The sequence below is a fragment of the Branchiostoma floridae genome, chromosome 19, assembly GCF_000003815.2.
Source record: "Branchiostoma floridae strain S238N-H82 chromosome 19, Bfl_VNyyK, whole genome shotgun sequence".
Lineage (NCBI taxonomy): Eukaryota > Metazoa > Chordata > Leptocardii > Amphioxiformes > Branchiostomatidae > Branchiostoma > Branchiostoma floridae.
In genome coordinates, this window is record NC_049997.1 from 5,141,881 (window position 1) to 5,168,657 (window position 26,777).

A 26,777-nucleotide genomic window follows, 5' to 3' on the forward strand; every position below is an offset into this window, starting at 1 on the left:
TAGGCTAGTTTAGATTAGGAACTGATTATTCTAACCTGGATGCCAGACCCCCGATCTCAATCGTATCTGTCTAGAGCCTTTGTCAAGTTTGTGGACCTTCCTTGGGGTCTCTGAAACTGTGGAATTGGTGCAGTGCAGGTCTCGAAAACAGTCTGACACATAGGCTAGTTTAGATTAGGAACTGATTATTCTAACCTGGATGCCAGACCCCCGATCTCAATCGTATCTGTCTAGAGCCTTTGTCAAGTTTGTGGACCTTCCTTGGGGGCTCTAGAACCGTGGAATTAGTGCAGTGCAGGCCCCGGAAAAAGTCTGAGACATAGGCTAGTTCAGATTAGGAACTGATTATTCTAACCTGGATGCCAGACCCCGATCTCAATCGTATCTTTTTAGGGCCTTTGTGGAGCTTTCTTGGGGGTATGTTGGCTTTAGAACCGCGGAATTGGCCAGTGCAGGCCCTGGAAACAGTCTGACAACTCGACTAGTCTAGATAAGAAATTGATTATTTAACCTACCTACATGTACTACCAACCTAGTCCCTTGAACTCCGGGTCGTTGGGGGGACAAGGTAGACATGAAGATAGAGATTATCAACACCGCTTATTCAACACCGTACACTAAATATTAAGTGTACTTTAAAACAAAAATTTCTAGTCTGTAGCTCAACCATAAGCAGGCAACCAGAATGTGTATTTATTAAACTCCCTGTGTTTCAAGAGGATTTGCAAATATTAGTCCTCAAAGGAAATGGAAGACGAAGGCCCAAGGTAAAGTATATTTTTTATCATATTCTACATTTTGTTCAAAAACATTTGTAATATATTTTCTTTAATTGTATATTGAAGACGTACGTATCAAATACCTTTTGACGTGTTTGATATATTTGTGGGAAACATAAAGTTAATAACTTTTCGGTCCGAGGGCCGTCCAAGCCGTCTGCCTTAGACTTTCCCGAAGCCGGAAGCATGATGACGTCACGTGTGAATCAAAGGAAGCGGAAAGACGGACATGTATACTACAATCGTCATGGTTTAGAGATTGGTCCGGATATAACCTCATCCTTCATGATAATAGCCACGTAGTCAGTATGGTAGAGTCTAAGAAATGCGTGTAAACTCATCCACTGGAATTCATCCCGCACATCTGCTTGGAGGTGCGCTGAAAAGTCAGCTATTCTATGCCTTCCTTACATCTGCTTGAAAATGATGGTTCTTACATCTGTTGGAAGATGCTCAAACTCAACTATTCAAGAACATTCCTACATCTGTACACACACACCACATCTGCTTTGAAATGGTGAAAACTCAGACAAGTCATATTCAAGTCCTCTACATCTTTTTGGAGATGTTGATCCCCCAAACTGCTTTGAGTTCCTGAAACACTTCAAATATTTTCCTATATCTGCTTTGAGACGCTTGCTGTGCATCTGCTCGGAGATGGTAAAATCCAGACACAGGCTTCTTCTACACACAGGCTTTTTTCTACATCTGCTTGAAGATGCTGGTCCTCAATATGATATACATATCTTTACTTCTTTTTTTTGCTTGGAGAATATACCAAGTCAAAGTTTATTGCACAACATTTGTAGAACGGGTACAATGTAAGGCAAACTTAGGCCATACCAATTTAATTTGTTGGTTCTCGGAATCACCGCTTCTATTTTTCCCAATTTCAAAAAAAAAAAAAAAAAATCCATGAGGTTATTTGCATGTTCATGAGAACTCATTTGCATGTTCGTGAGAGTTACATGGCCCCGTTACCTGGTACCTACAAGTTGCTGGACAAACTTCGGCTCAGTTAAACAAAACTTCTGAAACAAGTACTGGACATGCAAAAACAACTATCACCTGCTTATGTTTTCCTTTGTGTTGTAAATCATCGAAAACCACCAATAGATCGTGAAATTTGTGCTGAAAAATGACGATTCGGCAAACCAAAATGGCCGCCATGTAGCCAGTCACAAGTATGTAAATGAGATGCAATTTCATGCAAATGAGCACGCCTCTAGCGTTTTTTGCTTAAACTGCAGCTTTCACAAAGAGAACAATGAATCAGATGTTTCAGGCACTCTTATTTTTTGGGTGAAATGAAGTCATTTTCTTGTTGCTAACATACATTAGACATTATACTATGCTGAAAAAGTTTTTCAACCTTTTTAAAAGTTTTTTAATGTTGTTAATGATTTACTATGATGATTTATTACAACTGTTAAGCTTTATTACTGTGTGTACTTCTGTAATACTGCACATTATTTTGCATTTGTATTGTTGAAATTAAATATAAAATGTATGCTTACATGCAAATTTTTCATGTAATTGTAACTGGATAAGTATTCTGCCACACATATACCATGGTTTCAGGTCTGGAATTACCAACCTGAAACTCTGGACCTGAATCCAGACTTGTTGCAGGTTTTTTTTTTTTTTTTCGCCCTGTCGCTCCAACTTTTTTCTGAAAAAATCCGAGAACCAACAAATTAAATTGGTATGGCCTTAGGTTATGTTATACTACATTATATTGTACATGTATAAGACAACTAGCAGTATACAAGTAGTGTACAATTCAAGCTAATAACTTAGCAATAGATGACGGCTATGTACTATTCGAAGAAACACAGTGTGAATGATGCGGTAGACTACTTACTAATAACATAAATCTAGACTACTTACAAAAATCTGGTAACATACTACATGCAGGCTCCATTTTTATACAAACACTATGATAGAAAGGAGACACAGCAAGGATCTTATTATCTGGTATATACATTACTATGACAATGTATACAATATTAAGTTGTTATCATGAGGTTTCTTTTCTACATAGATGTATATATGTATTGGCCTACGTATATGACATAAGTACATGAAATAGCTCTCTGTCTTTGGTAATGATTTGTACTTTATCGCCTGCATTAATTTTGCTCTTTCTTCTATGTAAGTCGGACATTCTATAACGAAATGGTACTCATCTTCTACACCTTCTTTGCACATTGGACAGAGTCTCTGGCTTGCTGGGATATTATTGTTTCGGCCTTTTTCAATTTCTAAATGATGTGCAGCAATTCTGAGTTTTGTTTTGTTTTGTTTTGGACCGACATAAGATGCTGGTCTCCCACAACTGCTTGTAGTCACTGGTCCCCCATCTGCTTGAAGATGGTTAAAACCCAGGTATTGTAGGCTTTTTCTACATTGATTTGTAAATTGAGATGCGTGGTCCTCCACATCTGCTTGGACATGCTGGTCCCCCTACATATGCCTTGAGATAGGGCTCCCCACATCTGCTTGAAGATGATGGTCCCTACATCTGCTTGAAGATGATGGTCCCCACATCTGCTTGGTGATGATGGTCCCTACATCTGCTTGAAGATGATGGTCCCTACATCTGCTGGGACATGTTGGTCCCCTACATCTGCCTTGACATGGTGCTCCCCACGTCTGCTTGGTGATGATGGTCCCTACATCTGCTTGAAGATGATGGTCCCTACATCTGCTGGGACATGCTGGTCCCTTACATCTGCTTGAGCTTCCCACATCTGCTTGAAGATGATGGTCCCAACATGTGCTCGGAGATGCTGAAAACTCAACTGTTCACGGACTTTCTTACATCTGCTTCGAGATACTGGTTCCCAACATCTGCTTGGAGATGCTGAAATTAAACTGTTCAATAACTTTCTTATATCTTCTTGGAGATGCTGGTTCCCAACATCTGCTTGGAGAAACTAAATTGTTTAATGGCTTTCTTACATCTGCTTTGAGATGCTGGTTCCCAACATCTGCTTGGAGATACTGAAACTAAACTGTTCAATAACTTTCTCATATCTGATTGTTGATGCTGGTCCCCCAACATCTACTGGAAACTCAAACTTCCCTACCTACATCTGCTTCAAGATGCTAGCCTCTGCTCTGCAACCTATGACCCTTCACCTTACCTCACCTTAGGGATGTACCTAACAGACAAAGTCAAGGGGGAGCTGAAAGACTTTGGAATTTGAAACATAAAAATGAGTGATCGATCCAAACAAAGAGAACATTTTTGATACAAATGTAATGTATATTTTATCCTAAACAGTAACATCAAAACCTGCTAGGTGTCAATTGATGACTTTCGAAATGATTTCTTTTGCTCTTCCATATTTCCTTTTTGAACTTGCCCAGTCCATTTAGGCGGGAAATCCCGGAAAAGCTGAGTGGGGTGTCGTCTTTTGTCTGTGACAAAAATGCCGAAAAGGTACAATATTCTCATTATTTCTTACAATATTTTTATGCAGAACCGATTCTGATATGTCCTAGATACCGAAAAAAGATTGTAGAACTATTTTTGTGCATGTTTTACCTAGGAATTTCGTCAAAGTTTACGGATGCTGTCACAGAGTTTCGGGGAAGGGGAGGGGGGCAAAGCTAAGGAAAGTTGTGGGTGAGCGGAACACACGTGTGCATTTAACGCGTTTTCGGCAGAGTATTCTGACAGGATTGCTGTCAATTGGGTTTTTTCTTGCACTGTTAAGAAGATGCTCTTGTCGATGATCTACTACTAGTTTAGCGTGCATTTAAAAACAAGATGAACTTGGTAAATCTATGTGGGAAGTTTGTGTGATACATGCATGATTACAAGTTTCGCTGTGGCTATTGACACACTGAGTGTGCTCATAGCCAAACAGGCTATTGACACACCGAGATGCCAGCCAGCCAATCAGAGCTTGTAACATGACTTTCCCGACATTATTTTACACAAGCAACAGTTGATTAGACATTGTTCGGAAGATTAGACATTGGAATCTTTGAATCTTGGAATGAAAGGACGTATTCAAGTTATGCCCTACATCTCTATACCTGTTAATACAGGGGTTCGATGAAAGAGCTGGGCTGGGCCCCTGGCCTGTCTACATGGCCTGTCTACCTGGCCTGGCTATCACGTCAGGCCACCAAGATCCCCCCATTCATACCCTCAGAAATTTTCAGCCTCTCATCTAGCTGCGCCCTCTAGTGGAATATAGACAAATTGCCGAGATTGTGTACTTAGTCCATTGTCAAGACACCTACTAGCAAGATAAACTGATATCTATTCAATGTTTACTTGTCTGAATTTAAATTTCTATTGGTCTGCAAATAGATAAACAACAACATTGAGGGAGAAAGAAATGACGCTTGTGGTTGATGTTGATGTTGAGAACAACGATACCATACTCACACTGTAACATTTGATCTAGTGGCAAATGTTACAAGTCAACAGTCAGTTTGGCCAAACAAAGGAGGTCATATTTAGGTCACCACGTAACTGCAGGCCTGGGTATGGCAGAAACGGGTGCTGTCAGAGGATTGCACTTTGACTTGACATTTTCCCCTTTACGTTATCAAAGGTTTGAAGATTTGCTTTAAAACAAGGCTGTAATACAGCAGTTTGTTTTTCATTTAGCAAATGTTAGTTTAACACACTGCTTTAGGGATCTGAGCCATCTGCTGTTTTCTCCCCCAGACAACTCTCTAAGGGAACCAAGCATGTGACCCCGGTCATCTCAGACGCTCCACCTGTCATGTCTCTTTTAATAAAGCAGCAACAGGCGCTTGTCCAGGGACAAAATAGTTGATTGAGAGGCATCGTAATTGCTACTCTTTAGCCCTGTCAGGGATCTCAGCCTGGCCTGTCAGCCCTGCCCCTTGACTGGCCCTTTGAGGAAGTAGAAGTATATTAGACGTATAACTCTGTCTGGGAGGTATTAGGCCTTTCTACCAGCCAGAAATACAAGTACCACAGTTTGTGTCTTTTTGATCTGTCATCGACTAGCCAGTACAACAAAAAGAGAAGTAATGTGCATGACGTGCTGTTTAGAGGTAAAAACAACACTTTCCTCTCCCAGTCCCCGAAGCCAACAATCTCCACCCATTCCAACACAGAGTTCCCCAGCTGTTTCTCTGACCAGACCAAGGATACTCTGCTCTTCGGAAAACTTTGTACAGAAAGTACTGGAAAGTCTTAAATGACCGACTTGCATGGTACGATCCTAGATACATAGACAAGAAGAACAGATTGGATTAGGGAAGTAACGTTATACCTGGATGGATTAGATGGAAGCAAATGCTTGGTTCCTGGTAGACACAGTATGTACATGTATTTGAACAATTCAAAGGAAGAAAATTTACTTCATTCACTATCATTTAAAGCAATGGTATTTATATTGTAGGTATGTGTTCACAAATTTGCAAGTAATATTGGTGTTGAAAGCATAAGAAGCATAAGATTTATTTTTTTTACATAGCCTAACTGAATGTTGTTGTTTTTTTACAGGAAAAGTTCCAGGTCTGTACAAGGCTCAAAGTCTAAGGAAGAAACAAAAGCAGATGCCATACTCAGCAAGATTTCTGGGGACTTCCTTGAGTGTACAATCTGCCTGGAGCCCTTTAAGGATCCCAAGGTCCTGCCGTGTCTCCACACCTTCTGTGAGGGTTGTCTGAAGAAGTTCATTGCACAAGATAAAGTGAAGAACAAGTTTCAGTGTCCGACATGTCGAACCGATACTGTACTTCCTAAGGGTGGAGTTTCTAAGCTCAAAAACAACTTCTTTGTCCAGAGCTTGAGTGACACAATTGAGACTCACAAGAGTTTGGTTAGCAAGGAGAATGACAAAGTACAGTGTGATGTCTGTGAAGAAGATGGTGCTAGCCAAGGCTGTGTTGTCTGTGAGGAGTTCTTGTGTGAAGAGTGTGCCTGTGCCCACCACCGGGCCAAACGTACCCGCAGTCATGAAGTTGTTGGTGTGGCGGAGCTGAAAGAGCGGCTGATCACAAAGACGGGATCACTGAAGTCAAACTCACTGCCAACTTGTCAAAAGCACAGGGATGAAAAGTTGAAGTTCTACTGTGAGACGTGCAAGCACCCCATCTGTCGAGATTGCACGGTACTGCAGCACAAGGCCCACAAGTACGGCTACCTGGAGGATGCTGTGAGTGATGCCAGGGCAGAGATTAAGAACAAGCTGAAAGCTGCCAAGAAGGAAATCACAAAATACAAAAACAAGGCAAGAGCTGTAACCAAGAAGCAAGATGAACTGTACACAAGGAACAAAAAAGCTGCAGATGGCATCAATGCAGCTGCAAAGGAAGAGATCAAATATCTGACTGGCCTTGTTAAAGGTAAACAGACTGAACTGAAAGAAAAGCTAGCCTCCATCACAGAAACCCGTTCCAAGCAGCTCTCTGCTACAGCAGACAGCATTGAGAGCACCTTAGACAGTCTGTCCAGCACAGTGGACTTTTCTCAGAAGGTTGTGGAACATGGCAGTGACTTTGATGTCATGAATGTGTACTCTGACGTCACAACAAGGCTGGAATCGCTGCTTGAAGGTCCAACCCCAGACATTCCTGATGACATCAGTTACATCATGTTTGAGCCAACGAATAGTACAATACAGAAGAAGGAAAAGCTAGTTGCCCTCGGGAATATTGTTGAAGAAGAAGTTGAAGATGATGAGATGGAAGATGATGAGATGGAAGATGATGAAGAGGCGCAAACTGAGGCGACCATTCGTTTTACGGTGAACAATTTCAGTAAGCTGAATGAGCAGAAGTCCAGTCCTGCTGTGTTCATCCGCAATCTACCTTGGAAAATACTAACCAGGCCTGATCATAAAGACAATAAGAAGAGCCTTGCCATTTTCCTCCAATGTGATGCTGACTCCAAAAGCTTGTGGTCCTGTCGAGCATCCGTTGAGCTGCGGTTGATTCCTCAGAAGATTGGCATTCCAACTTATAAACGGAATTATCAACGAACCTTCTACAGGAAGGGGGACAACAGGGGGTATGCTGAGTTCATTCCTTGGGATGATGTGTGTGATCCGCAGAAGGGATACATCAAGGATGACAAGATCCTACTGGAGCCTAGCCTTTTACCTGCATTGCGATGCTGATTTGAAAAGCTTGTGGTCCTGCCGGGCATCCGTGGAACTGCGATTGATTCCACAGAAAGACAGAGTTCAAACTTACAAGCAGAATTATCAACATGTCTTCTACAACAAGGGGAAGAGCTGGGGATTCCCAGAATTCATTCCTTGGGATGAGGTGTGCGATCCACAGAAGGGATACATCAAGGATGACAAGATCATACTGGAGGCTCACGTGGAGGCAGAAGCTCCTCGTGGCATGAAGGAAGTGATCCTGGGTAACATTTTCAGCAAAGAAAACCTGGAGGATGAGATGGAGGAAGAGGAGGAGTTGCAGACTGAGGCAACCTTTCGGCTCACCGTGGATGACATCAGCAAGCTCAGTGAGAACAAGCTAAGTACTGCAGCAGTGTTCATTCACAACATGCCCTGGAAAATACTGGTCAAGCCTGAACATGACCCCAATGCCCAACAGGAAAACAACAATAGCCTTGGTGTGTACCTACGTTGCGATGCCGAATCCAATAGCTTTTGGTCATGCCGTGCCTTGGTAAAGTTGCGGTTGATCCCACAGTATAATGGTGTACAGACAGTTGAAAAGACCTTTAACAACATCTTCTACGGCAAAGACAACTGCAGCTCATGGGGGTACCCAAAATTCATGCCCTGGCACGAGGTGTGTGACCCACAAAAAGGATACATCAAGGATGACAAGATCATAGTGGAGGCTTATGTGAAGGCAGGTGCTCCTTGCATCATGGTCTAAGACTCAAAGAACAGACTATGAATTCTACGCAAGCTAACGGCAAGACTACTACAGTTAGCTAGCTAGCTAAAAGTGCCTCAAATGTACATGAATGAGTTTTCTGACATATCTGGAGTGTACCAGTCATACAAGGAGACAGAAGTTTTGCCTCGTCTGTGAACAGTACAAGACTAGCAAGAACAGTTAGTAGAAACAAACTGGACAAGATGAACATCCATATTAAAAACTGCAGTTTTCATACCTTCTATTGCCTCTACAAGCTCAAGATGAGGAAGATTTATCTACAATGTACAAATTACATTCGTATTGCCAGCGTCAAGAACAACTAGTACTGTCTTCAGTGTCCTCGCAAGGTACATCTTAGTGCCTCATGGCCAAGTGGAAACACAGCATAGGGGCCCAAATCACAGCGTAGGTGTTTAAAGTCAAAGTGTAGGAACCCCCTGTCTTTGTTACTGGAAAATGATGCTGTTGTACTAAATGTTAATTGGGCCTGTAGGAAATCCCTTCAATCAAATTCACTAGTGAATTAGTCTGTATCACCAAATGCTTTTACTAATGGTTACATTGTATACTAGAGGCAAATGTAAATTCGCCGTGACATGTTGGTTGTATCAGCTTGCTCATTACAACTTGAATTATATTATGTTCATATCTAAGTTTTGTTCTGACAAGTTCGTTTTAGGTCTCGGATGAAAAAGTGGGTTGTCCTGGCCTATGCTTTATAGTGAACTAATCATTGGTTTTGAAGTGTGGTAATTGATAGTTTAAAACAACAACAGAAATCATGTGTCAGGGCTCGAAATACCCTTTTCAGTTAACTTGCACCAAAAGTTACTTGCACCAAAAGAAACTTACTTGCACAACCTGAAATAGTGGACTGTTAACTCTGTATCTCCTGAAAATTTGCAAATGTACGTAAGTAAATGGGATTCAGGGTTATTTTCTTTTACCTTTCAAGGGCAGACAATACTGTAAAAGCATTTAATTTCGCGGTAGTGGGAAAAAGGACTTTTCGCGGTGGTTTTAATTTCGCGGTAGCACCATGCACTGTAGTATCTTAATGCCCTGAAAAAATGTTCGTGGTGGTTTTAAATTCGCGGTGAAGTGGCCAACGCGAAAACCGCGAACATTAATCCACCGCGAACATTTCTGCATTTACAGTATTCTTGGAGTGTGTAAGCCTTTTCTAATGTCAGGTAATAGTGGATAAAGGCAAGTTGCACTGGTGCAAGTTTGGTCTGAGAGTACTTGCACCACACCAATTTTACATGCACAAACTTGCATATGCTGTGGTATTTCGAGCCCTGTGTGTGTTCAAAGAAAATGTTCAGAAGCAACTTGTCAAAGTTTTTGAAGTTTGCTGATTTTGAGGAGAAAAACAGAAATGTTGCAGGGCTCGAAATACCCACTTGCCCACTTGAAAATGCAACCACATTTTGCTTGGCGCAACTTAATTTTAAACCCAGGTTGCACACTGGGCAAACTGAAATTTTGCAGTTGGAACACTACTTTTCCCCCACCTACGTGCATAAGCTTTTGTATTTATTTTTTTAAAACATGGAACATATTACATAGTTACATAAAACTGGAAGAAAATATAATGGATAGGTAGCAGATTTGAAAAAGGTATAACTTAAAAGTGGGGCAACCTGAAATGTTGATGGCGCAACCTGGCTTTTGACTCAGGTTGCCACTTGGACAACCTGGCTGAAAAAAGTATTTTGGGCACTGCCTTGTATGCTTGTAAAAAGTTGTTGTGAGGCAGAATACTTTAAAGGAGCTTGTCATAGATTCTTGAAGTTTATTGATTTCAAGTAAAAAAAAGAAAGTAATGCCTAAAGCAATGTTATAGTAGTAACGTCCATTGTTATAATTTGCATCATTCCATCATTCCACAAATACACTGGCTGTTGGTTTACATCTGTTACAAAGTATTGCTAGTCAGCTAGATTTCAAGTCACATTGTAACTGATGGTGACTACTTCATGTATCTTTATATATTTTCACTTCACTTATATTTCTGAGGTTAGATATGTATTATTACAGACATTGAAAGTTCTCCAGCATTTGTGCTATAAATACAACGTTCAACAGTTAGACATTTGGTTACATCTGATATACATAATATACATTTATACATGATTGATATTGGTATTCAGTACCAATGTACAACTACAAAATGATGCATTTATAGCGACATTTAGCTTTTGTTATGAGTATTTTCTATGAACTTGATATTGCATTAATGTTGACATTTAAGATTATTATTATATCTGTATGAACTACCAATATACACCAACTAACCAGGTTGCACTAGTGACATTATCAGTACTAGAATTTTGTATGAATTGCAGAAAGTAATCTTCTTTTGGTAAGATTTGGTAACCACTATTTGATACTACATTCACTGTAGAGCATCGATATAGAACAGCTAAAATAGTATAACCAATGTTTATTATCCACTTTCAGTAGGTAACAAATGAATTGTAACTAGGTCTAGATTTACCAACTAGTTGATATGAATGCTGTATTTGTTATTCACATTATTGTTGTATCATTACAGCCAGTAGGTACACACCTGAGTAATACGGCTGTTGTAACATGCTCAAGTCCACTGAATATTTCATTTATGTTACATGTACTTAGTACATGTATTCATATTAGTATTATTGACTATCAACATACACCAACTAATCCTCCTTGCATGTATTTATTACTAACTGTTGCAGTAATGTTAAGATTAGATTATTTTTTTTCTTTTATTTTTTTCAGCAAACTTAAACGATACTTAACCATGTAATGTTAAGTTTCAACTTTTGATCTCTTATCTTTATTATAATAACTGACTGTTGCTGTTACATTAAGAAAGAAGTTTCATTTGTTATTTATTATCAACTAAGAACAACTAACGATGTTGCATTTACGTTAAGCCTTATTTCATAGCTTGTTAGTATTATTTTCTTGTAAATCATACATGTAGTTCACCCTTACGATTTTTTTTTAAACTGCTCAGGCACTTTAAGGCCTCTGGCACCCGCAGATTCTCCAGTCTAGCAGTTATATGGCCGTAACTTTCGCCAGTTTGGCCAGTTGACGTAATTCACCCATATTCCAAATAAGATGACAAGAAAATTCTGGATTTTGCATATTTTGGGTTAAAAAATCATTTTTTGGTAAAAAAAAATGGTGATCATGCTATTAAAATGGGTCTGTGCCCATAATGAAATGACTGTCTAGCAGAGTCATATTTTCTGGAGTAACAGATTACATCTCTGTGATATCTAATGTGCCCGGGCCTTTTGCCGCTATACATCGGTAAGGCTTCATTTTGGGGCAAAAACATACTTTTTTATATACTTTTGGGGCATTTTTGGTACAAATATCAACACAGCCATCGAAATCAAAGATATTGCAAGAAGGCCCGCTTGATTTCCGAAGGTCTAAGGCTTCATGAACGTAAATCTGCTCAAATCTCGCCATACAACCGGTATCCTGATGTGGGCAGCAGCCGACGAAACACTACTTACCCTACAAGAACTGCGTCAAAGTATGTTTCACTGTACGTAACGTTAACCGATGGTAAAACATGAATGTTTATGTCTGTATCTGTCAAATCGCTGTTATATCAATGCGAAATTTGCAAGCAGTTAGCCTTATAAGGCATCAGTCAACTGCCATACAATCATTTTGGGCTAGAAATATCGATATATCATTATTTTGCTGTTTCCTTGAAGTATGAGCGCCCCGCTGTTTTCCCGCCAGTCCATACCCCGGGGAATCCGAACGCCTGTTCGTATGTTCGGACGGTACCATAAGCGGCTCTCGCGGTGGTCTCTTTTTGTTAACCGCATCTGGTTATGCCAATATTTGATAAATACTAGGTCAATATATTCAACATTAATAAGTCTCAAGAAAACTAGTTAGTGTGACCCATACATCGTACGTTCCTTTTTTTGCAATGTAAGGCCGTGTTGATTTGATCATATGGTTGACGTCCTCTGGGAACTCCAAAATTGATGCGAGCGAGCGAATAAAAAGAAAAGTTTGGCCAAAAAAAAAAGTTGCCTTCAGTTGAAATCAAAGTGGCCAGGAAGGTTGAACATAGGGCTAAACACACATAGTATGCTATACCAACAGTTAGGTGAAGGAACCAGTACATCATACGGGTGCAAAACATTTTTTTCTTGGACCAATCCGAAAAAAACAGACCCGAAAAAAATCAGAGGAACAGGTTTCGCCAATTACAAATGGACGCACTATGTCGGCAGGCATTTGGGGTCTTACCGGGGGCCAAGAAGACAACAAAAGCGAAGCGAAGTCAAGTAGAGTTTATAGTCAATTGTACCAAGTTTCTGCAGTCAAAGGTACAGAGACAGCCTTTATTACATGGAGATGGGATTTTAAAATGCCAGTGAGAGTCCAATAATCCACCAAACAGATTCCTTTGTAGCAAAACTGACCAATTCCCATTGTTTTGAGTATTGCCAGTTCTCAAGTTTCCACAGACAATAAGGTTCAGGTCCGGACCTGGAAATGATGCTCTGGACCTGAATTTTCTGTACTTTATTTTGGCATTCTATGGCATTAGTTATCTGTTTTATGATACCTTTTTTTCAATCTACGGAATATTTGTGCTCATTTTACAGCTGCTTTGCCCAATTTATTGTGTGGTTGAAAACTTTTTTTTGGGGGGGGGGGGGGGGAGCGCAGATGTCATCCATATAATCAAATCAACATGGCCTAACATTAGATTCTGACATTGGACCGTTCTAAACTGAACGTCCCGGTCCGGCGAGGTCACATGCGGTCACGCAGTGGTTCGAATTTCATGTTCGACCAAACTTGTCACAATATATCTGCCTACGTTGGCCAATTTATTTACAACTCATTGCAAAAACGAGATAATGCTTTATGATACTCACTAGATTGTTTATACTGTTATACTATATTACATTAGTTGTTAGTTATTTGTATTAGTATATAGTTGTTCACATTGCCATACATTGTAACTGTTACAATTGTTGCGCAATAAAGTTCTTCATGCCTTAAACTGCCTGAGGTTGCTTTCTGTATTAGCGAGAGTGTGTCCGAGACAAACTAGTAATAATTTCAATCACTTGCAAGTGTGCAGACCGCTCTTAAAATAGTATGAATGGTGTAAAGGAACAAAAATCAATAAGAAAATGTATGACTTCTTTATGGAAAGCAAAAGCCTGAAGATAAATCCAGAAAATACCATGTCGTACTGGGAAGATGATTTTAACATTGCCCTCCCATGGCGACAAATATTTCAGTTACCCTACAAACTTACAATAGATTCCGCCAGCAGGGTTTTCCAAATTAAACTCGTGCATAAGTTTCTAACTACAAACAGAATGCTGTATATTTGGAACATCAAAAGAAGTTCGAAATGTTCTCTGTGCGGGGAGGATGACGAAACAGCGAAAAATTTATTTTGGAATTGTCACATTGTATTTCTATTCTTGAAAAAGGTTCAAATTTGGTATAATTCCATAACAGGACACTACCTAGATATCAACAACCCATTGAATGTATTCCGGGGGATTTATCAAGCGAAACACCAGTAATTGCTGTTATAATTCTATTGGGCAAAATATATATCTATGAAAACCGGGAGACATCGACTCTATCCATCTACATGTTTATTGCCTTCGTTAAATATGTACATAAAATGAAAAAAAAATATCACAACAGCTAAAAACAAAATAAAGTAAACATAACAAAAAGTGGGAACCCTTAATTATACCTGTTTCTGTAATATCACTACCACAAGTACTTAACTGTCAGTGTATGTGCACTTGTATGTTCTTGTTTAAGTTTTCTTGGTTGGTTGGTTGCTTGGTTGGTTGCTTGCTTGCTTGGTTGGGTGGGTGGTTGTTTGGGTGGGTGTGTGGTTGGAAACCTAGGAAAACTTCATTCCTTAATGAGATTTTTCGGACTGGAAGGTTGAATTGAACGTTTACTTGTGCAATACCTATGATGGCTAATATACTAGTCTCAACCTCCGTGAGCTTGTCAAATGTATCATTACCGTTCTATTTTGCACTGACATCTTCATGTTTTATTCGGCGACCTCTTACAATACTCCAAACTCGACTTCGACGAAAAGCGGCCATAACTGCCGAATACAGCACTTTTGGAGTCTAAATGATTTTTTTTTATTGTATGGTTGTTTGTTTTTGTTTGTTTATTTGTTTGTTTGTTTGTTTGGTTGGTTGGTTGGTCGTTTGGTTGGTCGGTTGGTTGATTAGATTCTATATAGTTGGCTGGCTAGAAATGCAAAAACCTAGTAAAACTTCATTTCGTAATGATATTTTTCGGACTGGAAGGTTGAATTAAACGTTTGCTTGTGCAATACCTATGATGGCTAAGATACTAGTCTCTACCTCCGTGAGCTTGTCAAATGTATCATTACCATTACCCATGTGATAGAAGACACATGTACGTTTTACCACCACCTGTGAAATAGCTGTAGATTGTAGACAAACATGTACTTGTTTCAACTTCCCTATGCTGGTCAAATGTACTGCATGTAACTAATGCGTTAGGACACATGTACCCTTCATCACTACCTGCGCAATAGTTGTAGATTGTAGAAACACTAGTCTTATTGCGCATAATAAATGCACTTTTACACATGTGATAGTGGGCATTTGTACTTTGTATTACTTCCTGTACAATAGCTATAGATTATAGAAATACTTAGTTGTTGACAAAATGTACTATGTGTTTTTAAGAATAAAGTTTGGAAGGAAAAACGTTTGTTTGAAGACAAACTAATGTTTGTAGGTTCACAAAGGACAAATAAAAGAACAGAAGAACTCTAGTTCCTGTACGATTATGTCCCCGGGTGGATGAAGTATATCCTTATGCCAGTGCTGTGCATGGGTCATTTCCCATGTGTCTACGAGAACAACGTTCATACCGCGGAACATGTCTCTCATTATCAAGTCCAGCTTGTACGCCAACCAATACCCGAATGTGATCTCATCGCCATGGCACGCATTTGCGGCCTTGATTACTACCAACGTTTCGGGACTCCTGTGCAGTAAACGTTGTATTGCAGCACGGACGGCTTCCATTCTTTTCGTGTAGACCTCCACAGGGTACGAGACGAAATGTGCCCACATGGTGATACCGACCACATCGTTCGGTCCTCCTTCAATTTCATCGATGGCGTTCGCGACGTACTTGATGAGAAATGTCTTGATGGAGCCACGAAGAGGCGGTCCGTGGATTAGAAAGTTTGCCGTTATGTTATTAACAGGATCTCGGGCGAGCAATGGTCCTGTTGCGTGTATGGCTTCAGGAATATGTGTTTCGGTCATATTTATGATTCTGACCAAATGTTCCCACCACTGCCGTATGGTAGAGTCGCCCATGAAATACAAAGTTTTCCCCTTCAGACATTGCTGCCAGCCGGTCTGGCTGGAGAAATGTCAGTTCTTACAGACGAGAGAGTTCCACACGCCGTTCCGATAGAACCCAGATATCTGTGGAGTGGCCAGTCCCCGGACACACCGTCTGCGATTGGCCAAAGGATCTCGCCCTGTGTTAAAAATTAGAATGCGCACATGTCATATCCAGTTGTGCCGGCATTGGAAGAACATTAGCCAATCAGATACTCCTCCTTTGGTTTCACGGAGGGAAACTTACCAACCAATGAAACTGCCTCTTAATAGTAAAACGTGACATGATTGGTCGATAGAGGGGAAGCATCCGATTGACTGGCTAGATATGACGCAACGAGGCGCGCTCATCATAGGTCGGTATGGCATACAGTCGACATTTTCTACCCTACTTAGTTTTTACCCTCATCCCTTACTCCTTTCTTCGTAGAATTTTTCAAGATACAAAGCCTTCGACATTTTGTGTCCGGATATATAACTTTCTGGTGTGCCTTATCATCTATGATGAAAGGGAGAATTCAGCTTACCTTTTTTAACATGAATTGTAGATGGAGATCCAGAAATTGATTTATTCTGTGTACTGTAATAGTAGTAGAAATACAAAATGTTGTAAAAATTCCAGTATACAGATACAGGCATTATTGTACACGTGTTGACTTTTTAGGCTGCATTAAACAACTACGATTCTCATTTAAGTTGTCGCCAATGGTTTATCTTATTGATTATTATTTTTTTATTATAAAGAGTTTAAAGATTCGGTTTCATTATGATTACAGATTCCTTCCTGAAATCTTTATAACCATTGCATGTGTGGTGTTTGCATGTTAAAAAACGAACTGCTTTGACTTTGACTTTGACTTTATTCAGATCCACTTTTAGCTATTACAACAATGTCAAACTTAAACTCAGATATCTCAGTTACCATGCTATAACTACCATTCATGAAAATAAGCATAGTAGGTGTATTATGACGTTTTCTTAAGTAGCTAATTAAGGGTCAATGATCCACCTCGAGGTGTATATGACCGGTGTCGTTAGGCCTCGTTATTTCACATAACGACCGAATAAACCCATCTAGTGGTTATAGCAAATGAAATTAAAGGCGGGTCGTTAACGTTATCATCATGAATATTCCTTTAATACTATACTTGTGTTGGATTTCTGAGAAATGCACATAGACATAAGTCGTTTTGGTACAAAATTGTAGATTACAGATGCCAGTGGGAACCGAATTCCCGCAGAGAATTTTCGTAACATTACAATCTTGGTATGTCAAATCTTTTCTAATTCTTTCTCAACGGTACATTCCTCCCTACTGGTTGTGATCATTCCTCCTTGATGAGTGTTGTCCTGATTGGTCAATGTTCTATGACTTCGCATTTTGACTTGATAATGGAATGGGATGATCAAACACCGGTGTTGAATGAATTAAACACTAGTGTTTAATGAATTTCTATGCGTTGCGGCGTCATAGAGATAGATATGAGGCTTTCTGGTCGGCCAAAGTCGCATGGCCATATGATGATAGAGCAATGTGACTTTCTCTACCGGGCTCGCTATTTAAACCAAGCACAACGGTTCACCCCTATTCCTGTAATAATGTGTTTGGGTTAATGTCGCACAACCGACATTTCAAAAATATTAACATTGACCGTTTACATACATGTCGTACATATAGTAAGGTTCCTTGGGCACAACCAGGGAGTACTTACTTCCAACGTTTCGATGTCTGTCAGGCACCACCATCGGCTATAAGCATGCATCAGCAAGAAACAGATCCAGATCTAGATTCTAATCCCGATGATGGTGTCTGACAGACATCAAAACGTTGGATGTAAGTACTTTACTATATGAATAATTGCCAACACGGTGAAAGTTATTTATGGATGGTACCTGTCGTACAGTTGGCCCCCTTTAACGTTGTTGTACCCATATCTGCCATGGTAGCCTGATGTGTTACAAGAAACGTTGACGGGTTTCACACAATACCACCAGGCGCCTGCATGCGGGTCCGAGTAGTTACAAACTGCACTGGTCTTCTTAAAGATGGCCGGGTCTACGTTACACTTGGTTCTGATAGTGCCGTTTCCCACTATGTAACGTCTTTGGAACGTTACTAGGTCAATAGGATATAATCGTTTAATTCTTTCTTTAAGATCGATAGCCTGCCGTGGGTGGACCAGTTGGATTTTGATGGTGACCTCCCCCTCCCACAACAGTCGGAACGTCGCCGTGTAAGTACCGTTCTGGTGGTCCGTTATGATACCGACTGCACCAGATCCCTTTCTATCCATTTTGGTAAGAATAGACGCCCGAAATAAATCGCCAATGTTTGTTACTATGTTGTTTCTTGTATCTTTGGCAGAGATAACAATATGTAACGTATCTCCGACAGAATATTGCCTGCCTGACTCAGAAGCCAAGGAAAACTTGAGCTGTTGCAAATAAACATCAGCAGAAAACGGTTCGGTCGTTTGTAACACCGAAAAAGTTGGTATGATTGTTTTTAACACCAGAGAAAACGGTTCGTTCGTTTTCAGCACCGGAAAAAATGGTTTAGTCATTTTTAACACCGGGTTCTCAGTTACAGCCGAACCATTCCACCTATTTCGAAATGAAGGTATGTCATTGGAAGATTTTGCCGGGAACCATTGCGTTTTCATGCTTTGCTCGCTCATCCAGTGGGGGTCCTATAAATAAATAAAAGAAATGGCGTCAGTCACCCATTGCTTACTATAAGGTAAGAGCACAGGCGGTAGGCCAAGGAATTGTTGTCGTGGATGTTACGAGTGTCGACCCTAAAATGAAGTACTAGTACATGTACTCGGGATCGACCGCCCGAGCGGGTGCCGAACGTCGGCGAGTTCCGAGCGAAGGAACCAGAAGGTCGCCGAAGGCGATCAACACCAGAAGGTCGCCAAAGGCGACCAGCGAGCGTAGCGAGATTTTTCCAGTAAGGAGAGCTAGCTCAGCTCAAAGGATGGCCGGAAGTCCAGCGCTGATGGGGGCGTTTTATGAGCGCAGCGGGTTGCCATTGTCTGGTGGCTCGGCTTGAGTGCCATTTTTTTTTGTGTGGCACCACTGTGTACTAGTACAGTATTTCCTCTTTGTTGCAGCCAACAACAATAATTCCGAGGCCTATTGCCCATGGTAAGAGGCGGTGAAAGAGTCTGTTCCGCTGACAAAATGACAAGAAGTTTGATGAAGGATTATTATATACCTTGAATAAGGTGTAGTACAGTAGTAATGCTGCTATACCCAGTGCGAGTACTGTACCAAACCACCTGCGAATTCGTCCACCCTCAAGCAATTTCCTTCCACCGTTCGCCATGTCCTTGTTGGGAGAGAACAAAGTTTGAAACTTCCTGAGTTTTCTTTCGAAAAAAGGAAAGATGCGTTATGCTTCAACCTTGTGGATTACCTACTGCAATTACTTGCACATATCACTTTTGTTTTCTTTTCTTTTGATAGTTGCAAAAGTACAAATCAATATGATGAATTGAATACGATTCTAAGTGCAAAGAATAAAAGAAAGAAATGTATGTTAAACCCTATTCAGACCGGCGTTTGGGGGGTCATTCAGTAGCGTTTGTGCGTGTGTGTGTGTGTGTGTGTGTGTGTGTGTGTGTGTGTGTGTGTGTCTGTGTCTGTGAACAAGATAACTCAAGAACGGCTGAGTGGATTGGTTTCATACTTGGTGTGTTGGTGGGGTGTGATAAAAGCTGGACGTGATTAGATTTTGGGCCCCCTAGCGGCTTCCCTTGATACTAAAGCGTAACTTCTGGTTTGGCTATCTCGTGTTCTGAGCAAGCTATGGTCACGAAGTTTGGAGTGTTAGATAGCTCTTGTGCTAAGGAAGAATTAACATAAGTTTGGCCCCCCTAGCGACTAGGTTTGGGATGGCAGGGGCATTTTTGTCAAAAACTTCTGAAGCGGATAACTAAAGAACGGATTTTCATGATTTTTGGTATGTAGGTACCTCAGACAATGTTGTGCAAGATAAGATGCTAATCATGCAAAATTAGAGTACAATTGCATAATCAATGAGAATATTCTATCATAGCAGTTTTTTCAATGTATCTCCTGTCCCGGTAATGATATGGTCTTGACAATTGGGTGTTAGACAGCTTTCAGCGACATAACATAGTGGGCCAAGTTTCAGCCCCCTAACATCTAATTTTGGAACTGCAGGGGTATTTTTGTCAAGACATTCCAAAGAAGATAACTGCAGAGAGGAATGCTGGAGTGCCGTCATTTTAGGCATGCAGGTAGCTTAGGCAAAGATTTCATAATGATATGCATGTTATGCAAATGAGGACACTATTTGCATAATTAATAAGTAAATTGTATAATTCCATTATTCATGTAACTTGACTCCAATAAATGTAACAAATGTAAATTATGATAGATGGAACATAAGCAGATGCCAAATATGCTAATTAGGAACTGATTTGCATAATATATGCGAAAATTGCAATTATAGTTGCTCAATGATTAATGATGGGAATTTTATACTTGACATGTGTATGTTAGTCAATGATGAACATCACCATGCATGAATCATGAAAATGTGCAAGTCCTTTGCATAAGATTTACATAAGCTTGAATATTTCATGGAGGTATGAGGTCGCCGAACTCTAGTTACTTTGAGATTTTATCAAGAACTCGGTAGATCCAACATATCAACACAAGCCAACGAGGCATTCTTGGGTTATAATGCTTCTACATGTAGAAAGTAATAATGATATAATAATAATGAGGAAATGATGTACAGTGAGTGGCATGATAATGTTGAGAGCCTACACATATACATTATGTGGACCATGAAAATTACAGGATACGGCTTACCAAATATTGTCTTCATCCATGCTGAGGTTCTCAAATTATGCTGACCACAAATATCCCAAAATACAAACAGACACGTATACGAAAAAGATACAACAAGACTGGCAATAAAAATATTATTGCCATGACGACGATTGAGGGTAACAACAATACAGCTCAAATCAGAAATAGACTGGAACTTCCCTGTCGCACTATCCCTTGCACAATATACGAGCCCACCTGTAACATAAACCTTCGGCCAGCAGAAGTGTACTACCACTGGTACAGCACAATGGTCTGCCAGTAACCTAAACCTACAGCTGAGCACTACTGTATGTAGTGGAGAACAAAAAATAAGGAAGAACCAACTGTTTCCAGCACTTCCGTCCTTGAATGACTTTCTTGCACCTAACCCACATGGCTGTCCTACTTTGTAATATTCCAGTCCATGGATAGTATAATAGGCTTTGAACAATTATATTTGGCTCTGAATATGATAACCATTTGGATGCCATCATTCAAGATCATGACCTCTATATGAAGTATTTCCTGTCTTCCTGTGGGGTATGGCTTGAACAAGCTTTAGAAAAGAAAATGTATCCTTCATTACATAACATAACATAACAACCAAGACAATGTGATCCATTGTGCAGAGTTTCTCTCTCTACCACTAGTTTCAAAGGACAAGTTCCTCCAGGGAGCAAGTGTGACCTACATTCCACCATTGCATACCAGAGATACATCTGGAACAGATTGGGGCGGGGGGTGGACTTGCATACCCAGCATATTACATTCCTGTGGAAAAATGCCTGTGCAATTCCTAGAATTTTGTGCAGACTGAACGCAATATATACCACTTGACGACTCCCCTGAGGCGTCGTCAAAAACAATACCTTCTTTTTTCATGGACGTAAAAAGACAGAAAACCCGGATCGTCCTGGAGTTCAGGTACAACAAAATAACAGCTCAATCATTTCGAGATCTCATCATGAAATATTTACATACAAAACATCAACCAAAACGAAACTGTTTACGGACACCAAAACACACAACAAACCAGGCAAAAACATAATCCTTTTGGCTCAAAGGTACATATTCTGGGTCTGACAAATGCTACCAAAAAGTAATAAAGGAATTACATACTTTCTTCCTTTCTTAAGTGCCCACGATCATTATGTTGATCATTATGGCACAGTCTTTATTTAACGGCCTATCCAAGGGACGTTACCCTGGGAGCCAGCCGGGATCGGGCAGCTAGGACAGTTTATTCGGTGGCCCAAGACAGTCAGGCCCGCCGAGCTCCTATTAGCACCCAGGGAGTTAAAGCCCGATTAGGTCCATCTACTCTTCTCCCAGGAAAGGGTAGCGATAACTCCTTCGGGCTAAAACTCCTCCAGAGCACTGGTATGAGATCTGCGGGCTGACTGCCTTGGGTCCCCGAACAAAACTCGCTAGCTAACCGGTCCTGTCTGGCTTCCAGGTTAAAGGGACGTAGGTACTAATTTTAACCTGAGTTAAGTGCGGAAAGTCGTGCAAAGTGCCTTTCCAAATTGGCAAGGGCACAAGATCGGTGACCCGCCAGGGTTCGAACCTGGAACTTTTCGGGCCTGAGCCCAACGCGCTGCCGACTACGCCATGTGGTCTACAGTAAGTGGTATGATATTGTTGAGAGCTTCCATGCTATATTGATATGCAGACGATGAATATCACAGAACCGCAATAAGTATGATTTTGTTGACAGTGTGGAAGGAAGCCGGACATACAAAAGGTAATGCTGAAAAATGCGTGAATAAGTCAAGAAAAGTGTTCCAAACGTATTGACCAAAAAGTGTTAACAAAAAAACGTGTAAATGATATCCATTACGCATCATCCATCCGAACTGTATACCGCGAAGCAGAAAATATAATTTTTATCTCGAAATAAACGATAAAAATCACGTATCAACTGGTAATACATTCTGCACCGAGTGTGGAGAACTTTGCGAAACCTAGATATTCTGTATTGACATGTTGCAACTTAAAAGCGAAATATCTTAGTAATTTCCTGTCAAGCATAACAATAAAAGAATACTTCATATCCTACTCTTCTTCGAAAAGTTCCGGTCGTCGGATTAGCAAACGTTAACAGCAGAGTCCAGGCGGCAAACAGATTAATGTTGTCGGCGAAAGGACACGAGGGTTGGCCAAAGCCGACAGAACACGAGGGTTGGCCAAAGCCGACAGGACACGACGGTTGGCCAAAGCCGACAGGACACGAGGGTTGGCCAAAGCCGACAGGACACGAGGGTTGGCCTGATCCAGCGAGACGGTCAAGCGGAAGGTCCGTGGGGATTGGAGTCGGTTAGCGACGTGGCACGACGGCAGCCTGGCTGACTAGGCCGCAAGGCACGTCGGGTGATTGGCGTCGGTTGGCAACATGACACGTGGCGGGATCACTGAAGTTCAAATATCAACTGCCAACCTGTCCAAAACACGGGGATGAAATTCTACTGTGAGACGTGCAAGCACGCTACCTTTCGAGATTACACAGTACTGCAGCACAAGACCCACAAGTACGGCTAGCGAGAGGATGTTGTGAGCGACGCCAAGGCAGGGATTGAATCAAGCTGAAAACTGCCCGAAAGAAAATCACATATCACCAAGACAACAGCTGTAACCAAGAAGCAAGATGAATTGTACACAAGGAGCAAGAAAGCTGCCGATGGCATCAATGCAGCTGCAAAAGAAGAGATAAAATATTTGACTGGTCTTGTGACACGTTGACAGACTGAACTGAAGGAAGAACGGTAACCACTAAGTGACAAAAAACAAGCAATCGCAGTCGAGTCATGGCAGAGGAAATTTGATACTTCATTGTGTCCAAATAAAAGCAATTCTGCATACGGCTAAAAAATTTGCAAAGACGTCTTTCCCAGACCATAGTACACTACATGTATACAACGCTATGGCGGGCTACGGAGGGCCCAAATTTACACACTCAGTGGTTAATTGGCAAGGGTCTTACAGACGGACAGTGCCGGAGTGATCAACTGTCACTGATATAACCGTATCAACTCCCTGAATACATAGTACAGTTGAATCATTTTTGGTCTGTTTTGCGTTTTGTTGTCCGTCATTATCGTATATATTTTGTTCCCCAAAACTGCCCCCTTGTGGAAATGTGACGTTAGCCTTCTTTGTGCACATAATGAAGTATATATAGACATCCAGGTTTACTTGTGTAGTAAAAAAAACGAAGTCATCAATACTCATCAGCTGCAGGTTAAGTGTGAGGCTGGTCTTCATTATAGGTCACAGCATGTAAATTTTATGGATGACATCAGCGCGCGCATTAATTTTCGCCTGATTTCGGGGAAAAAAACAAGATTTTTTTTCTTCTACAGGGATGGTCAACATGACGATAAAGTATCAAAATGAGCAAATATATTGTATTGTAGTCTAATAATTGTACTTGTAGAAGTGACACTTATCCAGGACTGTAGTTGTAGAAAGTAAAGTTATTGGATAGTTGTAAAAGTGACACCAATGTGGAAGCCATGAATGTGGTTACCAACTTTGTTTGTGATGCCAGTCTACCGCACTAGTACTAGTGTCACTTTTACCACACCAGTACATGTCTTAAATACAGGAATGAATCCCTTGTTTTGTCCCTTTAATTCTTTTTACAACAGTCATCACAACTTTATTGTGCCTATTTTTGAAGATGTAGCCATCTTGGTCTTTTTCACCCATCGTTTTTTTTCGCCCTATCGCACTATTTTTGCAGTCTGTAGATGATGCCATCCATAAAATTTACTTGCTGTGGCCTTAGTCTGTGTAACACAAACTCTGGTGTCCTGGGCTATCAATGACCCCTCTCCGCAGGACAACGGCAATGTTGGGCGTGCCGCTATCGGCGCGATTTAATCACGCTAGATCTTCATGACCCCTAGTATTGTTTTCTTCCCTAGGAATGCATTTGTGTCATGGCATCGCTTACGTCCTAACCTATTCAATTTCTTGGTTCTCAGAAGACTGTATTCCCCTATAGATAAAAAAATGCCATATGAACCATAACGAACCAGGAACCAACTAAATCAAAATAACAAAATATCAATTAACAAAAGTTTATTAAAGATAAAAATCCTAAGGATCAACTACATGTATGATTTACAAAAAATAATACTAACAAGCAATGAAATAAGTCTTAACGTAAATGCAACATCGTTAGTTGTTCTTAGTTGATAATAAATAACAAATGAAACTTTTATCTTAATGTAACAGCAACATGTCAGTTATTAATTATAACAAAGATAAGAGATCAAAAGTTGAAACTTAACATTACATGGTTAAGTATCGTTCAAGTTTGCTGAAAAAAATTAAAATAAAAAATAATAATCTAATCTTAACATTACTGCAATAGTTACTAATAAATACATGCAAGGAGGATTAGTTGGTTTATGGTGATAGTCAATAGTACTAATATGAATACATGTACTAAGTACATGTAACATAAATGAAATATTCAGTGGACTTGAGTATGTTACAACAGCCTTATTACTCAGATGTGTACCTAGCTACTGGCTGTAATAAAACAGTGTGAATAACAAATACAGCATTCATATCAACTAGTTGGTAAATCTAGACCTAGCAAAAACATTAATTATCTACTGATTGTAAATAACAAATATTGCATGGTTATATAGTACTATTTTTAGCTATTCTACACTGATGCTCTACAGTGAATACATGTACTATATATATCAAATAGTGTTGGAATCTTACAAACAAATGTGTTTACTTCTTGCAATTAATAATCTAGTAACAACTGATAATGATGTCACTAATGCAACGTGGTTAGTTGGTGTATATTGTAGTGAATACAGATATATTTATTATAACAATTTAACTTATTACAAAAAGCTAAATCTTGCCATTTTGCTGTTGTACATTAATAGTAAATACTAATATCAGTCATGTATATAGATGTGATCATGTAAATCATGTGTAGTTAAATGTCTAGCTGTTGAGTGTTGTATTTATAGCAAGGCACAAGGTTTCGATGTCTGCAAAAATACATATCTGCCATCAGATTCAGAAATATCAGTGTAGTGAAAATATATAAAGATACATGTAGTAGTCACCATCAGTTACAATGATTGTGATTTGGAACCTAGCTGACTAGCAATACTTTGTAACATGTGAACCAACAGCCAGAGTATTTGTGGAATTTTCCAAAGTGTTACAATGTTACTACAACATTCTTCTGCAATACAGTCAGAACATTTCAAAACTTCATTTTTAGTATTCAACCCTTAAACAATCTCTCCATGCAGCATGCTTAAGCGCTTTAGGAATTACTTTCTCTTTTTTTAGTTGAAATCAATAAACTTCAAGAATCTATGACATGCTCCTTTTAAGTATTGTGCCTCACAACTTTTTTCAAGCATAGATTTCTGTTCATTTTCCACTAAAAATCAACAAACTTCAAAAGCCTTTGACAAGTTTCATGGAATTTTTCTGCTTCTGAACATTTTTTTTTCTAACATACATGATATCTGTTGTTGTTTTGAACTATTAATTACCACACTTCAAAACCAATGATTAGTTCACTATAGTCAAAGCATATGCCAGTACAACGCACTTTCATCTGCCCAAAATATGGAACGAACTTGTCAGCACAAAACTAAGAGATAAACACAATTCAAGTTGTAACGAGCAGGCTTGTAATACAACCAACATGTCAGGTTGAAGTACATGTGCTTCTACTTTCCAGTATAACACACCATTAGTAAAGGCATATGGTGATGCAGACTAATTTCCTACAGGCCCTTACCAACATATACTGCAACAGCATCTTTTTCCAGTAACAAATACTGGGGTCTACACTGATTTTGATCAC

At 40.1% G+C, this 26,777-nt stretch overlaps 2 protein-coding genes across 2 annotated transcripts; one reads left to right on the top strand and one right to left on the bottom strand.

Moving 5' to 3' along the window:
* Positions 1 to 4,045: 4,045 nt before the first annotated feature.
* Positions 4,046 to 8,639, top strand: LOC118407105 (E3 ubiquitin-protein ligase TRIM56-like). Its single transcript, XM_035807524.1, has 3 exons — positions 4,046 to 4,227; positions 6,283 to 7,885; positions 8,010 to 8,639. The coding sequence occupies exons 1-3, from the start codon at positions 4,217 to 4,219 to the stop codon at positions 8,637 to 8,639; spliced, it is 2,244 nt and encodes a 747-aa protein (XP_035663417.1). The 5' UTR covers positions 4,046 to 4,216.
* A 6,264-nt stretch (positions 8,640 to 14,903) lies between these two features.
* Positions 14,904 to 18,366, bottom strand: LOC118407106 (NXPE family member 3-like). Its single transcript, XM_035807525.1, has 2 exons — positions 17,966 to 18,366; positions 14,904 to 16,100 (listed from the first exon to the last, which is right to left on the bottom strand). Exons 1-2 carry the CDS (start codon positions 18,364 to 18,366, stop codon positions 15,455 to 15,457), a joined length of 1,047 nt encoding a protein of 348 aa, XP_035663418.1. The 3' UTR covers positions 14,904 to 15,454.
* Between the last annotated feature and the right edge of the window lie 8,411 nt (positions 18,367 to 26,777).

What these genes read in the sequence shown, in the direction of transcription:
- LOC118407106 (XM_035807525.1), bottom strand. Translation starts at nt 18,366, where the DNA reads ATGGATAGAAAGGGATCTGGTGCAGTCGGTATCATAACGGACCACCAG. An exon ending in GGGGGCCAACTGTACGACAG is followed by an intron (nt 16,101 to 17,965) that starts GTACCATCCATA and finishes TAAGAACTGACA; the next exon opens with TTTCTCCAGCCAGACCGGCT.
- LOC118407105 (XM_035807524.1), top strand. An exon ending in TGGAGCCTAGCCTTTTACCT is followed by an intron (nt 7,886 to 8,009) that starts GCATTGCGATGC and finishes TTCTACAACAAG; the next exon opens with GGGAAGAGCTGGGGATTCCC.